This window comes from Excalfactoria chinensis, chromosome 4 (assembly GCF_039878825.1).
Source record: "Excalfactoria chinensis isolate bCotChi1 chromosome 4, bCotChi1.hap2, whole genome shotgun sequence".
NCBI lineage: Eukaryota > Metazoa > Chordata > Aves > Galliformes > Phasianidae > Excalfactoria > Excalfactoria chinensis.
Genome location: NC_092828.1, coordinates 22,090,058 through 22,106,849, shown reverse-complemented (window position 1 = coordinate 22,106,849; position 16,792 = coordinate 22,090,058). Strand labels below are relative to the sequence as shown.

At 34.6% G+C, this 16,792-nt stretch overlaps 1 protein-coding gene across 2 annotated transcripts in view; it reads left to right on the top strand.

Annotated features, from left to right (window-relative positions):
* Window positions 1-16,792, top strand: part of ATP8A1 (ATPase phospholipid transporting 8A1) — an 88,753-nt gene that overhangs the window by 53,767 nt on the left and 18,194 nt on the right. For both annotated transcript variants that reach the window (XM_072336723.1, XM_072336724.1), the window contains exons 26-32: window positions 3,700-3,883; window positions 3,988-4,098; window positions 8,581-8,655; window positions 8,786-8,908; window positions 11,279-11,357; window positions 12,711-12,772; window positions 16,486-16,542. In XM_072336723.1, the coding sequence (XP_072192824.1) occupies window positions 3,700-3,883; window positions 3,988-4,098; window positions 8,581-8,655; window positions 8,786-8,908; window positions 11,279-11,357; window positions 12,711-12,772; window positions 16,486-16,542 (691 nt within the window). The remainder of the gene's footprint in view (window positions 1-3,699; window positions 3,884-3,987; window positions 4,099-8,580; window positions 8,656-8,785; window positions 8,909-11,278; window positions 11,358-12,710; window positions 12,773-16,485; window positions 16,543-16,792) is intronic.

Below are 16,792 nucleotides of genomic sequence, written 5' to 3'. Positions count from 1 at the left end.
GCAAGGTTAAAAGATTGATCTTAACTTTATATTGATTCTCAAGTTAACTACAGGTTTCAGTACGACTTGGCTTCTGTTATAGAACTTACTCTGCAGGCAAAACTTAATCTCACTGCCTTTCCTGTAAGCCATTGGTGATGCTGCATAAGTGCACAGAAATGTTAAAGCTACTGCACTAAGTGATTTTTATTTCCTGAAGTTGACAGAAACATCTTTATGTTATTGTTATTATTATTCCTGATTGTTTTGATGTCCTCTTATACAACCAAGTGCTTATTCCTTTCAGGTAGACATTATTAGAGCTGTAGGCTTGCCTTAACAGGGAAACTTTTTTGAGATTAAACAAAATATGATGCACGTGCATTTTTTTTCAGATACACACAATACGAAAGCAGTTTGGCTTGCTTTTTAATGTTCTTGTATTTATAGTATGAAAGGGTTTTATAATTGATCACATGTGTGTTTTGGGACTTTATTGCATTTTTAAAGCTTTAAGCACAAAACCTACAAATACCTCCCGAGTAGTACGTCACCTCTTCTATATTTGACTGATTGAGCTAAAAGGGGAGTCAAATCATTAGTACCTAGATAAATGAGAATTGCTCCTCTCAACTTTCAGAGGGCTTGGCTTAGCCCAAGTGATATATGTGCGAAAAAGCAGAAGCAAGGACTTTTCTTTACAAGATCACTAACAACACAGATAGATTATCTATTAGAAATGCAATCAAAAATCCCACAGTGGTGGAAGTAGCTGTTACTGTTACCAGCGTCCAAGGTAACTATTATAAGTATAGCCAGTTAATGCTCTCAAAATATTTTTTGCTGTTTTGACCTTTGTAGTAGTGCGGAGAAAGCTTTCAGATATAGGCGTAGTCAATTCAGAGACAAGTATTCAGGGTATTCTATAGTCCCAGTTTCCTGCTGTTTTTCAGTACAGAAGTGTTGTAAGCATGAGATCTCACAGTTAGTATACTTCTGAGATTTTTAGAGGTCTCCGTACATTAGTTACATCCAATTCCATTTTGTTTTATGCTGGGTACTATGCCTGATTATAATTGCTTTAGAAAAGGCACAGCAGAAGCCTTTCCAATTTTGCTCATTATAACAAATAACAAGTCATAGATGGGTGTAGAATGTTTATTTCAAAACTGTTCCTTTCTTTTCTTTCCCTGAACTATATTTTCTGCTGTTTGAAAAGACATCATTGCTCTTTCTATGGAACTGTTGAACTATTGTAAGGTATTCTGTACATAGAGTTGTCATGTATTGCTAACATTTATGTGACAAAACAACAAGAAGTACAAAATGAAGGTTTCCATTCTATCAGCGTTTTCTCTCCAATTTCTATATTTCCGTAATATACTCAGGTCATATGGTTTCAATGCACATCTACGCATATGCTCTGGCATATTTTGTGGTTGTTTAAAATTGGCTGGAGGTTTAAAACTTAAATATTTGCTTGTAGTGTTCACTGTTCTAATATGTACATTTTTAATATCACATACTTCTCTAAAGTAGAAATTCTATCAAATTGCTTTTTGCTGTTAATGCTCCATCTTCAGTGTATAAAATTGTTTCTCCTTGTTTCTCATCTTGAAGAAAAAATCCTTAAAATTATCATTTTAATTAATACAAATCACTTAAATATATTGTTGTGATGAAATTAAAATATCAATATCTTTTCCATCCATGCACTAAAAATTTTAAACATTTCTTTGTTTTAAAACTACAAATTACTTTGTTTTCTTTGAAATGTACATACCATATTCACTTGTTCAGAATCATTTCTTACCAATGAATTCTTAATAAGAGTAACCATAACATGAGAAGCTGACAAATATTCAGCAGATATTTTACTTCAAAAATCTTCATCTGTTACTAATTCCAAGCAGATGTTTGGCTTAAAGACTTAAATAAACTGAATTCCAGCTCTGTATTGGCTTCTGAATAATGTGTGCAATAAGAATGTCAAATTGATTATTTAGTAGTAAAAATGCACAGCTCAGAGTAAACAAATTGAACAGAAGGTGTTTTGTGTTTTTTTTTTTATTGGTGTCTTGAATTTAGATGTATCCACTGAACACATTACTTTCACTTGGCAGTGAAAGCAAATGCCGTCTTCCAACTGCCTCTGTAATATTTTCTGAAGGGGTAGTAAGTCACTGTTCCTGGAAAGCTGGAAGTTTTGTTTTTTTTTTTAAATGTAATCAGGTCAGTAATCTTCTGTAGAAGCTGACTAATGCTAATATCGATATCATACTTGTTCAAAGACAGCTGTGACATGAGGTGAAACGAGTGCCACAAGTTTTTTGGTTTAGGAAGGCTAATCTTGACATCATACTCATCAGCCGTGTTCAAATTTTAAAAATAATAATAATAATAATTTTAAAATATCTTAGAAATACTTCTTAACATAACTTGGTCCATGGGTATTCTTCTGGAGGACTTGCCCGTAAGCTTTTATCTCAAGTTCACCAGAAGGTTGTGCTCATCCCAGTGGCCTTTCTCAAAAATCTCATAGCTAGTTCTGGACATACTACTACCTTCAGGCTCAACATTATTTAAAAAGAAGGCTGTTAAATGTGGAGAGGTTAATTTCATTCTTTATCTTAAAAGATATGAGGTATTTATTCTGTTTTAGTGCTTTGTTTGGAGGAGGCAAGGAGAGGAAATGTGGGAAATGTACATTCAGTTAGAGAAACAAAAGAGCAATGTCAAGACAAGGCAGATTATTCAGCCTGGCTGTTACCATAAAGATTGTTACCTCTGTGCAAGGCAGAGAAAAGCAGGGTTCAGGTCTTTGCATTTCTTCTGTTCTTCTAAGTATCCCTAAATGACTCATTCAGGAAGGGTCTGGTTGGCAGTTCCAGCACCAAGAAGCACTAGACTGGATCGCCACACTTCTTAGAGTTTGCTCCTTCCCTTCCTCACCTTGTGAAACGTGCCAGTGCTGGCAAGTAATTTTTGTAAGTTATTTTCAGTTATGATATCTCAAATATATGGACTGAATTTCAACATTCAAAATAGAACATTGTGAACTTGAAATGAAGCATACACATGTGACATACAGAAAGATGTAACCAAAACTGATACAGTTTGATCAACAAATCTTTTGAGAATCATCCATGAAATAGTTTGTTCCTTCCCCATCCACATTTCTTGGTGGTTGATGCGAAAGAATGAAGGAGAAGTTACTAGCAGTGGAGGATCAACAATCAGTGTTGAAAGTTCTATCTTCTAACTTAGCACTGTAGGTTGTGTTAATGCATTATTGCTCCACACTTGTTACTTCTGCCTGTTTGCTTTGATGTCTGCCTCTCAAATTTATAAAATAAGTATTTTAGCAGAGAGGAAAATAAAAAAATATAAAAGTAAAATAAAAATCAACCTACAGTTGTTCTAAGTTACTACTGGTAGTGGCAATGTTGGATTTTCTTCCATTACTCCATTTTAGGGACCCCTTTCTGTTTGACTTGTGTGTTTCTAGTCCTATTAATGCCTTGTTTCAACAAATCCAAGGTTTCTGTGAATTTTTATGGGAATTTGCTTTTGGTATATAGTGTGAAGGCCAGCAACAAGATAATATCATTGTCTGGGATGTTAGTCTGGTTTTAGTGCCTTTTGAAGGAAAAGATCATTTCAAGATCATTCATTTGAAAGTTCTGCATTTATTTGTTTTTCTTTTCTGTTACACCTTAGGGTATCTCCACTTCAAAAATCTGAAGTTGTAGAAATGGTCAAAAAGCAGGTTAAAGTAGTAACTCTAGCAATTGGTGATGGAGCAAATGATGTTAGTATGATACAAACAGCACATGTTGGTGTTGGTATTAGTGGAAATGAAGGTCTACAAGCTGCTAATTCTTCAGACTACTCAATAGCTCAGGTAAGCCATTATACTGTAAAAGACCAGAAAAATATAATTTAATATCAAATTAATATAAATAATATGCACATTTTCATTATATGTTTTTTTCTCATTTTTTGCAGTTCAAGTATTTGAAGAACCTGTTGTTGGTTCATGGTGCCTGGAATTATAACAGAGTAGCTAAATGCATCTTATATTGTTTCTACAAGAATATAGTCCTTTATATCATTGAGGTAATTTTACAGTAAATGTTACTTTATAAAATTAAATCTTCATTATTTTGGAGCTTTTCATTGTTCTGTATGATTTTTTTTAAGAAGCATTTAACTGTCAGTAAATACTAGTGCTAAATCATTATTAAATTCATTAATGTTAGTGATTTTTTTATTTTATTGTACTTTTTAAAAGACCCCCACCAACAATCTTACTAGTAAGTACATAAATAGCCTTGATTTACCAAGAGGTGTACATGTTTAAGCTCTTTGTTGAGCTGGTGTCATTTGCTGCCAGATTTGTAAACTGAAGTCTCTTTTCAGCTCTCTACTGAACTGCGTTGTGCTGTTTGGAACAATCCTTATTATTATTTATGTATATGCTTAATTATGCTGTTGTGTGATTTTTACTTATTGAGGTGGTAGCCATGCCTCTTTAGGCTCTATTTTGAAACAGAATTACTTTCTTAAAGGTAGCTTACCTATTATTCTCACTTGAAATTTTAAGCGGAATGGGATCTTGTGAAAAATACAGTAGTATTGTGTAGTAGTAGTACTGTGTTGTAATAAATATCTGTCTACTCACTTGTGTTGCTAAGACAGCATGTGTAGCTGTAGTCCTCAAGACCTTCAGGACCATTTCAACCTTACAACTTTGAGTCTATTTTTAATGAAGTTTTACAATATGTATCTGGTAGCAATATTTGTTTGATTTGAGCTTTAAATTAACAGTGATGTTGTGAGTTAGAAATATGGGAAAAAATGTTTCAAGCTTTGATTCACCAATAATTTTTACAAGTGAATCTTCCACATTTGTACTGTAGTGTTATTTATGTAGATGTAGTTTTCAACTTTTGTAATCACATTGCAGCTTTATGGTTAACAATTATTCTTCAAATCTTTTTAATTTTTAATACATTGCCAAATTAGTGTCTTGAACTTGCACAGTAAGTATTAAATTTCAACTGAAGGAAAATGTCATACTCGTATTAGACTCGATGTAAACATTAGGATAATATTTCTGATTCTGCTGTTTATATTAGTGATCTTCTACTGTTGCAATATTTGAAAATATTTAAAATGTTTTATTTTGTAATTAGCAATGAGGATACGGACTCTTTAGAAAAACTTGTAAAATACAAAACCATAGGAGAAAAAGAAAACAAATTTATTAAACATCCTCTTTGCTTTATAGATGTTTTTTTGTTCCAGTATTTCAAAAATCCAATTATCTCATTAAATGATCTGAATTCCATAATTCTGGATTAGTAGTTCTTAAATCAGTTCTATTTTTTTCAAATTTTCAGAGTTTTTCACAATTTTTTAATCTTTTACTAAAGAACAGTATTACCTGTTTAAAGAGAAACTTATGAAGTTGGGCTTTAGAACATACTTATTGTTTTCTTCTATTTTTTCTGTCTCAACCACCTTCAAACATGTTGTAAACGTATAACTTAAATCAGATGTAATTATTCCTCTAGTTGCATTCTCTCTGAGAAACTTAAATGCAAGGTGCAAAGATCCTAGAGTAAAGTACCAGAAGTAGTTGAAGCCTCTACCTGCTAAGCAGACAGAGGGCAAAGAGATCATTTTTTATGTGGATTTTGACCCTTTACGTATCACGCATACAAGCATTTTGTCATATACACCCTCTCTGATTAGAGGACTTCTACTTGAATTACTATATACTCAACATTTGTCAGCTCAAAATCTTTCACAGATGTTAATGGCTCCTGTCAGTGCTATGAGTGAATGGGCAGAAATTCATCACTGAATGTCTCTGGAAAGGACAACTGCCAGTCTTGAATCTCTCTTTTCAGGTTGTTTTTTTTTTTGCAGATCAGGCGTGGGAGCAGAGAGCTCAATGAGTATTTGTAAGCTGCTGCTTAATATGCAGAAATGCTACATCAGGAAAATGTCTGTGAGGCTTTTGTGACCACGCCTTTTTTGTCTCGGAATTTAGAAAGTATTAATATGAAAAACATGTCTGGAAGGTTTAAAATATATATATATATATATTAGCAGAAAATAGTTAATAATACCTACCATTACTTAATATCTGCGTGTTATATCTCAAATGTCTGCTCAGTAGAAACAAGTACTGTAATGGATTGCATGTAATCTAAACTGCAGCATTGTTTGTAGACTGCTGTGAGGTGAGGTGAAATTAGTGCTACAAGTTTCTTGGTTTAGGAATGCTAAAGGTTTATAGTGATACTTCATGTGGTCTGAATAGTGTTTAACAAAGTCTAAACTATTGAAAAGAAACTAGAAGTGGTCAGTAATAACTTTTCTCTCCACTCTGTGTTGTGGTTCAATATATATTTAAATATGCACCTCATCTTTTATGTAGAACTATTCCCCGTAGCAGTAAAGACTATGTGGTGAAGTGCAATTATAATGCATATAAACTGTTTTGACTTCCATTTAAAAAATGGACAGTGGAAAGCAAAAGTGTTTGTGCCCACTTTTTTGCATTATATGATTTGAAAATGTAGCAATGTAAGGATCTACATTGAGATATGTCTCATTTTATGAACCAACGTCTTTTATTTTGAGAGAAATTCCATGGCCACTGAACCACAAAATAGTCTGAATTTTCACTTCTCCCTCTTACAGTCCAAGTTACTTTTCAGACCCCTCCCTCCTTTCCTCTCATTACAGGGATGCTTGATCAGTAATTTGAGCAGTTTGATTAGGATGCACACCCTAAGTATCTGAATCTGTGCCAAAATTACCATGATGTAAAATAAGTCATAAAAACTCATATTTTGCTTGTACAATTGCCTTTATTCATTTTCCCCCATAATCAGAATGAGCACAATTTTCTGTAATTAAATTTCCCACTGTGAAGAAAGCTGTGAGTTTCTTGTCACTGTCGCTATTAATACTGTATTTAGCTCTACTGAGTTTGGTTTTCTTGTAAGGTTAAGGGTATAATTTTTTTCCTAGAGTTATATTTTTGTTAAACTATCTAACATTACCAGCAAAGAGATGTATGTGCTTAAGCCTGGCTACAGAGTCACTTATTCCTTGATGATACTTTGCTTTTACACCACCCTAAACCATTTCAAATTAAGTGTTTTTAAAAGGGGCAAATTATGTAGTGTTATCTGTCCATTGGTCCCCTACCAAGAGCCATCTTCCCAGTTTGGGGGTTTGATAATGCTGGAGCTATGCCTAATGAAGAGGTGAAAGGAGAGAAGTCAGTTGAGCACAACTTGTCTTGAACAGTGGCGATGAAGTTCTAGACTAGATTCATGCTTTAAGCTTAATTGTAACATATAAAAAAATGATGCTCATGTTTAGTACTGAACACTCATACTACTCTCATTCTCAATTACTGAGAAATTGCTGCTAGTAAAGATCTTCTAATTTCATCACAGTTTAATGATACCCACTCCAAAAATCCAAAAGTAAAATACACAACATTTCATAAAAAACTGATTAATCAACAGCTATGTTGTAATTCCATTAAATAATGTTGCTTTTCAAGTGAATAGAATAAAACATTAGAAAACAGAATGTTTGTTACAACAGAAGAAACTTTGAAGATTTCCTAAACCATGTTGTGTTCTCTGACTTTGTACTGCATATCTAACTTCTGCGCTTCTTGTATACAATCTTCTTCCTATAATTGGACATAGATACATTTTATTTATTGCTTGAATAAGTAGCAGTTTTATCTGGGTATCAACTTCTGTTTTTCGTCTTAATAGTTGCTAATTTCAATTCTTTTTCTACCTCAAAGTATTTGCAAAAATGTTCAGACATTCCTCCATGTAATAGAAGTTTGTTCATGGGATCTGATCATCTGCACATCAGCCTGCGTGCATATTGATAAACATGGGATTTATAGCAATTCATGCTTCCATTATGAAGTCAAACAAAATGTGAACTGTAGCAAAGTCTCTGCAAAGTGACATGTAAAAGTTCTCTTGAAAGACATGAGCCTTAAATTAACTAGAGAATTGTTTAGGTGATCCCAACTTCTGACACCTTACAATGAGTATTTGTCAGAGACAGTGTATCTTGGCATAACTTGGTAGTAAAACATCCTCAGACATTATTCTCCTGTCATTCAACTAATATATGCTTGAGGTAAGGAAAATAAGAAAGAGGTCTTGCTTTGCTGAAGAATGTGAGAAAATGTGTTTTTTTCCATATTTCTAAGAATCTGTGTTTCATTAAAAAAAAAAAATGCAAGTGCATTGAGCTAAATTAGTCTTAAATGATTAAAAATCACGAAATTGATTCTGAAAATAGCTGATCCCTGAAATGTTTTCATATTTAGTTGGGATTGCTCACATATTTGACCAGATTGCCCATCTGTTCTGAAAGCAAGTTGTTTCTATAATAATTTTTATCATAGAGGTTTAAACCAAAACATTCTCAACTGTATTGTAAATGTTTTTAGGAATACCCCGTTTTGTAAAGCTGAAGAAAAATCTGTTTGCTACACTTTGCAAGACACTTGAATGGTATGATTTTCCTCTTTTTCAGGTCTGGTTTGCTTTTGTCAATGGCTTTTCTGGACAAATTCTCTTTGAAAGATGGTGTATAGGCCTTTACAATGTGGTAAGGTTGTTTTTTGTGTTTCCATTTTCAATCATTATCATAAAGGCTTCTTGAGTAAGCAACTCGATAATCCATAAGCAAGGCTTCACTTCTCAATTCTTGCAATATGTTGTTTTAATCCCCATGCTAGATGTTTACAGCAATGCCTCCGCTGACTCTTGGAATATTTGAGAGATCCTGTCGAAAAGAAAACATGCTGAAATATCCTGAGTTGTACAAGACTTCCCAAAATGCACTGGACTTCAATACCAAGGTAGATAAAAATCAAATGTAATTAAAACACAATTATCTTTAAGAGAGGATTTTTATTGCTACTGTTTCCAGTTGTCTCCTTATCCGTAAATGGTACAAATCATACTTATCTGTTTTTACTAAAATATGGAAATGGACAGCAGGCATTCTTTTATTTTCAGCCCTGATTCTTTTCCTCTGCTGGCAATAAAGCTGTCTTCTATGGGCAGAAGTGATTAAACTTCTCTGTCATTGGTTTGTATGTGTTTGTACTGTTATATGGAAATGGACTACAGAAGCCTGTGGAGAAGCGTTTCAGAGAACAATAAAAACTGTCATTAGATTTGTAGAGGGAGGGGCATGGTTCAATTCTTTGTCAATTTGGGGTTGTGATTTTACAATTTAATTCTAAGTTTTGGAAGAAAATACTTGAAGACAGTTAAAAATGCAGGAGTTAAAATGGGAGACGAAAAGAAATTTGGTGTTACTTGTAACAGAAAATAGTCAGCACTGATCTTGGAGATTAGATAGTGAAAAACCACAGTGCATATAAACATGCAATTTCTACAGATTTGTCCATCAGTGATCTGTATCAAGAAATAATTAAACTGTTTCCTGAATCTGTGCAAGCATTGTGACATTCTAAGGGTTCCTATTGATTTTATTTTTCTACATATAATTAGGACATCAAGTAATGTCATTGTATAATGAAGCTGATTATATTTTTAATTTGCCACTGAATGCCTGTTAAGTGATGGTTTGTAGTTTGTGGGGAGCTGATACTGTTACTCTTGCGCCACTTTTCTTATGAAACTGAAGTGCTTGTACAGAGAATTACTTGTCTAAACTGTCTTTGACTATTCTATGCATGAGGTTTTTCTCTGTCAGCCTCACTTACTCTCTCCAGCCACAAACCTGAAAATGATAAGGAAGCTAACTTTATGTCGCTGCGAATGTAAGACTTTTAATGGTCTGTTAATTCAGGCACTTCTGTGTTGTGATAGTTTTAATACGGTAATGTATGTCATGATTTACAGTTCAGTTTTTAAATGAGAATTCTGTTATACATGTATATTTATTGCACAGTTCTGTCATTGACTTAATTTCATTCAAATTCTGTGGCTCTTCCCATACAATACTCATTAGGAGTAAAAGTCTACAAAATTCCCAGCTATATAAGTTGAATAGGTGTTGTTAAAGATTTGGAAACATGACTGTCTTGAATGTTGATGCAGATGTTTGTTATGGTAAGAGGGATCAAAGGTTATGAGGTCATGACAGAGGTTAAAGGATTAGCATGTGACAATAAGAATTGGTCAGGAAAATGGAAAAGTAGAACTAATTTTTCTTGCATCCACCTGTGCTTTCTGTCAAATAAAAACTTCTGGTAATGACATAGCAAGAGGGAGAGACAAAGGTTAATGAGTAGCACAAGTTCAAATGTGCAAAGTGTTGGAGTGTAAATTGGATCATACATCGTAGGGTAGTTGTATTATCTAACAAAAGACTTTGAGACATTGTGAAAAATGTTGCGAGGCAAGCAACTTTATTTCAATTGTCTGAACATCTGAACTCTGATAATACACATTAGTTAGTTCTAATGAAGGCCGTAATTGACAAACACATTGCTAATAGGAAACAAAAAAAAGGGGGGGAAAAAATTGCTATCCTGAAGGCACAGGTTACAGATATAAAAAGACTTGAGAATATGTATGATACCTATTACAGAAAGCATCAGAAGGTGGTTTCTAGTTAGACTTAATACAGTTGGTTTTGGAAGTGTTTTGTTTTTTTTTTGTTGTTGTTGTTGTTGTTTTTAATAATGGAAATAATTTGGAAGTTAATTCAAATTATTTAGAAAGTACATTAAAGAAAGTTCAATGTGATAAAGGTGTCCGCTTCAAGAACGAAGCACGTAAGGAGAAATCTTAGGAAGATATTATTTGTCCTGTTTTAATTTCTTTGTGTGTGGAAATATGTAGGTAAGTTTATGTAAACTTGTCGTTTGTTGCTCTGCTGTAAACATCATTATGCAAAAAGCAAATTATAAAAACTAAAGTCCTTTTCTTCTTCCCTTCCTTAGAATGTAGCAATTGTTCCACTTGTCTGGTTTAGTTTATTTTCTTCTGATGATACTCCCGTATGTTTTAATTGCCCTTCGGATTTGAAATTAAAAGAAGGAGATAATACATACTTTTTTTCAAAACATAAAAATAAACAAATGACCCATGAAGGGCTAAGAGGCAGAAAGTGCCTGTCAGTTATGTTACTTCACAGTGGTGGCCTGACAGAAACACATTTTGTGAATCTAACAGGCAGATGAAAAGAAAGGTCAGGGTTCACAGAGCTAGTTTGTTGCAAATGGTTCTCATGGATTTCTCTTTTCCCTTAGGTTTTCTGGGTACATTGTTTAAATGGCCTCTTCCACTCATTCATTCTGTTTTGGTTTCCACTAAAAGCCCTCCAGCATGGTAAGTGTGATGAAAAATTAAAAAATAAATCTTAAAAGGCATTGCATTTCTAAGTAACTTTTCAATGTAGTAATGCTTTATTAATACTAATAGCTTTGTGAAATAGTGTCACTTCTAGAACTGGAACAAATGCGGTCTATTTTAATTGTTTTATTTAAAATGTGTTTAAAAGTAGAAGCAGTATTGTCTATATGAAACTATAAATATGTTTGAAGTAAATTTAAACTATGGAGAAAATTACTATTTAATTGTTATATTTATATAATAACCTACTGTGTAAAATACTTAAAACACCATAAATCACTAGAGTCCTTTGCATTGTCTCTTATGTTGTAAGTCTTTATTGCCTGTGGATACAGTCTTTCCTGTTACTTCAGGGGTACATAAACCCTGTAGCTTACATCCATTTCAGTAGGCTTGGGACAGATCAAAGCGGGTCATCCTGGACAGCTCAGTCTTGTCACAGTTCTCGCTTAGCTGTCATATGTGCACCTGAGATGTAGAAGGAAACAGGGTGGTTGGGAAGCACACCATATTAATTGTCAAAGACTGAAAGTGTTATTTCCAGTTTGTGGGAATATTTGTGTTTATGGCATCTCTAGTAGGCCTGGGTTGTTTTGCCTCCACATTGTAGGAAGTATAAACATAAGGATTGCTTGTGCCTTGTACTTTTTCTGTAAAATTAGTAGTCATCTCAGCTTTCTCAGCCAGGCAGTTTTCTCTAGCACAATTGGGAGAAATGTTTTCACAGGCATTTTGGAATCAAAGAATGGCCTGAGTTGAAAAGGATCATAACACTCATGTAGTTTCAGCCCCCCTGCCATGTGCAGGATTGCCAGTCACCAGACCAGGCTGCCTAGAGCCACATCCAGCCTGGCCTTGAATGCCTCCAGGGGTGGGGCATACACAACCTCCTTGGGCAACCTGTTCCAGTGTGTCACCACCCTCTATGTGAAAAACTTCCTCCTAATATCTAACCTAAACGTCCCCTGCATTAGTTTAAAACTATTCCCCCTTGTCTTATCACTATCCAACCACGTAAACCAGTCATTTACCTGGGACTGTAGGAATGTTCTGGTGGTTGACGTAAGAGAGTAAGACAATTACAACTGTTTGTGCCTGAGAAGGTTAAGGTAAAAACTTCTTGCAGTATTCCATGCTGAGTAACATCTGATGTATACTGGAAAATAGGGAACAGCCTGTTTTCTCTGAGAGGCCACTGGATGCAAGTTGAGTGGCAGCTTATTGCTGCTTGTTGTTCCTTGTAGTGTGGTGTTCTATCCAGAGATGAATGGTAAATAGAGTATAGTATAGTACTACTAAGTATATTTAAGTGTTTGCTTCCTTCCACAGGCACTGTATTTGGTAATGGTAAAACTTCAGATTATCTGCTCTTGGGAAACACCGTTTATACTGTAAGTCTTGCTACAGCTATCTGATGCTCTATCAACTGTTTGTCTATACTGGCTTTATCTTTAACTCCTCCAGAAATAGTTTTTGTATTTACATTTATAATTCTCTGTATTGAAGACTTGAAGTGAAATTGTGCTTGAATGACTCTGAGAAACCTCCAAAAACTTAACTCCAGTTTTTGAAACAAATAAAGATGCAGAAGACTCATTTGTCCTTTACTGAAAGCAGTCTGTTTTTGAAGTAGTGGGAACTGTAATTCCCTAATTAATAATTACCATAATTTTAGGTAAGTTTCTGCATTGGAGACATCATTAGTAATTGTGTGTGGAACTGGTTTGTTGACTTAAGTTTAAGTCTCTACTCCCTCTCTTAAGTAGTAATAGGAACTTGAAATAAAGACATGCAACTAAGACTTGCTGGATCTGTTTTACAAGACAGTCAAACTACCATAGTATTTGAACTTGGCCACACCTAATGGTAACCTTATGCTACTCTTGTACTTACTAATTATTTCTGCTTTTTCTTTTAATTGTTACATCTCATAAAATGAAGTGATGAAGCTAAATACCTGTTCCTCGCTTACTGGATAGATAGCAGTGTTGTTTAGCAGATACTGGTTTTCCAAGAACTCTTAGAAGCAGAATTAGACCTGCTCACTCTCATCTGGCCTTCAAAGTTGAAAGTGTCTACCAGAACCACCTGTCATTTGAAGTGAAACAGGTTCTTCTCAGGGAAAGAGGTTTTCTGCACCAGGTTTAGACCCTGCTGTTTACTTGTGTGTGGCAACCTGGCTCAGTTCAGCTGATGTGAATTTTATAAAATGCATATACGACTTGTGTAACTTCACTTATCCTAGGACCTGGGCCAGGTATTCTGACATCCAGCATCCACTTCTGCTCATAAAACATCTTTAATGGCCATCATTCTATAGAGTGGGTCTCTTAAAGTATCTTTACAGTGGCTATCTTTCAGTAGAGTTGGGTTAGCACTGTACAACATTGTTTACCCCATTTATTCAACATACTGCTGTAATCACAGCTGAAGTTCTGAAATGGTCTCAGAACTTCATCCTAGTAGTGGTTCTGCTCTGTGTCTCCTTTTCAAAGCCAGGCTTAACACCAGAAGAAAATAAGTTACATATGCTATACTAAGAGGTTAGAGGATTAGGGTTTACTTACAGTATTTGGACTGTCATCCATCAACTGATGGCAGTCTTGAAATCTTAGCACATCTGAGTATTATCTGTTAAATCAGTGGTTCATGAACATCAAAGCCTGCTTTTTTAGATTTACAGTAGCATTTTCCACTGCCTTGCAAAATTATTTCATTCCTGATGCTTTCATTATCATAACGTGGAGCTGATGGTTACTGTTTGTCAGACTGTGTTCATGAATCATTAGAGGTCACTTTCTGCAACTAGTTTTCTACTTAGAGAACTGAAACCTCACTGTCTTGAGAGTCTTAATTGATGGATACTATCCTACAAAATGGTCAAGTATTCCAAATAAACTATTACTTCACCATTTTAAGTCCAGACAGCCAGCTCTTTCTTTTGCTTCCCTTCCCTTCACATTGAAAATCTTGGGAGGAGCGTGTGTTGCAATTGCGGTATTCCTGTCCTTGCACAGGAATTCCAGATCTTGAGTAATCTTGAAGATATGAGAGACTTTCAGTTTGGGGATGAGGAACACTGTAATGCAAAGAGAGAATTTATTCACACAGTCATTATCTCCTTTGACAGCAGCATTCACTGTTTTTGTTTTGTCTGCACAGTCTATGCAATGAGACTTCTTAAACTGACCCTAAAGGATAGTTTCTCTTCTTATGACAGATTCAACAGTAACAAGCACATGTAATACTGAGAAGTATTTTTCTCCGTAATTCATTTTTTCATGCATCCAAACACAGCACCATGACTGGATAGACTAAGTTAATTATAACACTCATCATGGTCCTTAATTTTCTCCTAATGAGATTTCACACCATTTTTAAATAATGAAATTGTGGCACTGTTTTGTTGTTGTTGTTGTTGTTTTCTTTTTTTTTGGGGGGGAGGATTGTTTTGGTGGTTTTTTGTCATCCTTATTGATGCAGCAGTAGTTGAAATACTCCAGAAGTAAAAGCATAATCCGGTAGGTAGGGTGAAAGCTTTCCAGTGAGATTTTTTATCCTTCTGTGCTTCAGATACAGTGCAAGACTTGTCAGATATATTTAACTAGTGATTTTCAGCTTCTGATAAAAGGAGATTACTTCTGAGTTTTTGAGGCTCCTTGAAGCTGCCTGTGTGGCCAATAAACCGGATTTTAAATCATAAATGTCTGAAACTAAAATGTAGCTATTAGAGTTTGGTCTTTGTGGCTCAGTTTTTTGGCCTCGTGTGTTTTGGACTGTAGATAAAGCAAAACTTCTAATACCTGTTCACAAGCATGCTAAAATTATATCAGTTATTTCCTTAGTGAATAGAAAACTTATTTCTGTAAATTTCAAAGGAAAGAGACAAACAGCTTTATTGACTGCTCATCGCTGTTGGATTGTAGATTTTCATCTACTGCTCATCTCTAAATGAAAATGGAGCATGTCATACAGGAGAATAACATGATGTGTTCGCAAATTGCTCCATAAAAATGAGTCAAAATAAGTAAAGATGAAAAATGAGAAAGAAGAAGGGAAATGACGTAAAACTGCTTCAGTGTGTTATTTTGTACACAGAAGAGAGGTTTTGGACTGTCAGCATTGGCTCTGGCTTTTCTGAGTTTGGTGAAGGTGACTCTTGAACAAAGTACTGCTGAATTTAACAAACTTTTTAAATTAAACTTAAAGAATTGCAAGTCTTCAGCCAAGTGTCTGTAGCTTCAGAATCTCTCTTTATGTAGAAAGTTGTAGTCATCCTCTCAATAGCTAAAGGCCATTTATGATCTTTTACTGACTGCAGTGAAGTACGGTTGGAATACTTTGGCCATTTATGATCTCGTACTGACTGCAGTGAACTACGGTTGGAACACTTTTCACACACCTCTCAGTTAACCAAAATAACATAGAAAGAGAAGCTAGCAACTTGGTTAAAGGCAAACTTCCAGCATTCTAGGAGGCAAGGGAAATGTTTAAGATTCCTAATATAAAACAAGAGTATTCCAGATAGAACAAATGAAGACTGTCTTTTGAGGCTAATAATCCTCCGTACTTTATTACTTGCTCATTACTTGCATTTCCTTTTAAAGTTTGTAGTCTCCTTTTACGTGGTGATTTCAAATGGGCACTTAAACTTCAGATCTAAACTCACACGCTTACAGAAAAAGCTAGCAGCAGTGTAAAATAATTTTATTTTGGAGCTGCTGAGAATTCTACATTTTTGGAACACATCCCTTTAAATCAGACAGGCCATTCCGTAGCTTCTGCAGCTCTGTATAGAAATGACTGTATTTCGTTTTGTTAATTTCTATTGCATTGGAACACTGGAACCTGTTGTGTTGACCAGTGTGTAGTCACACAGAGACAGTACTTTGTTGAATATTATTTTAAAAAATATCATTTAAGTTGAGAAGATTGGTTATCCTTTCTCTTATTTGTGTGAATAAACGTAACATAAATTACAGAAATGGTTAAACCTCTTATTTTGTGTTCTCCTGAAATAGTAACCATATAAATAAATTCTGTATGTGTTCGATAAGAGTCTCATCTTTAATAACAATCCCCCTCTCTCACTCTCTCTTTAAAGTTTGTGGTTCTAACTGTGTGTTTGAAGGCTGGATTAGAGACCTCTTATTGGACTTTGGTAAGCAAATGTCCTTATCACATTCTCAAGTGCACTGTGAAGTATGGTGGATGAATTATTTTTTTTCTTATTATGTCTCTACAATTTTCTAGCTTTTGCTGTAATATCAAATTGTGGTAACTCAAGGGAAGACAGAAAATACATACTTTAAATAAATGGTGAATAGTGAAAAGGACTTTGGAGTAAGGCTTGAAATCATCCTAGAAAAATAAAATGACTGAATTGTTTGTAATTGAGCTTAAAATGGTTT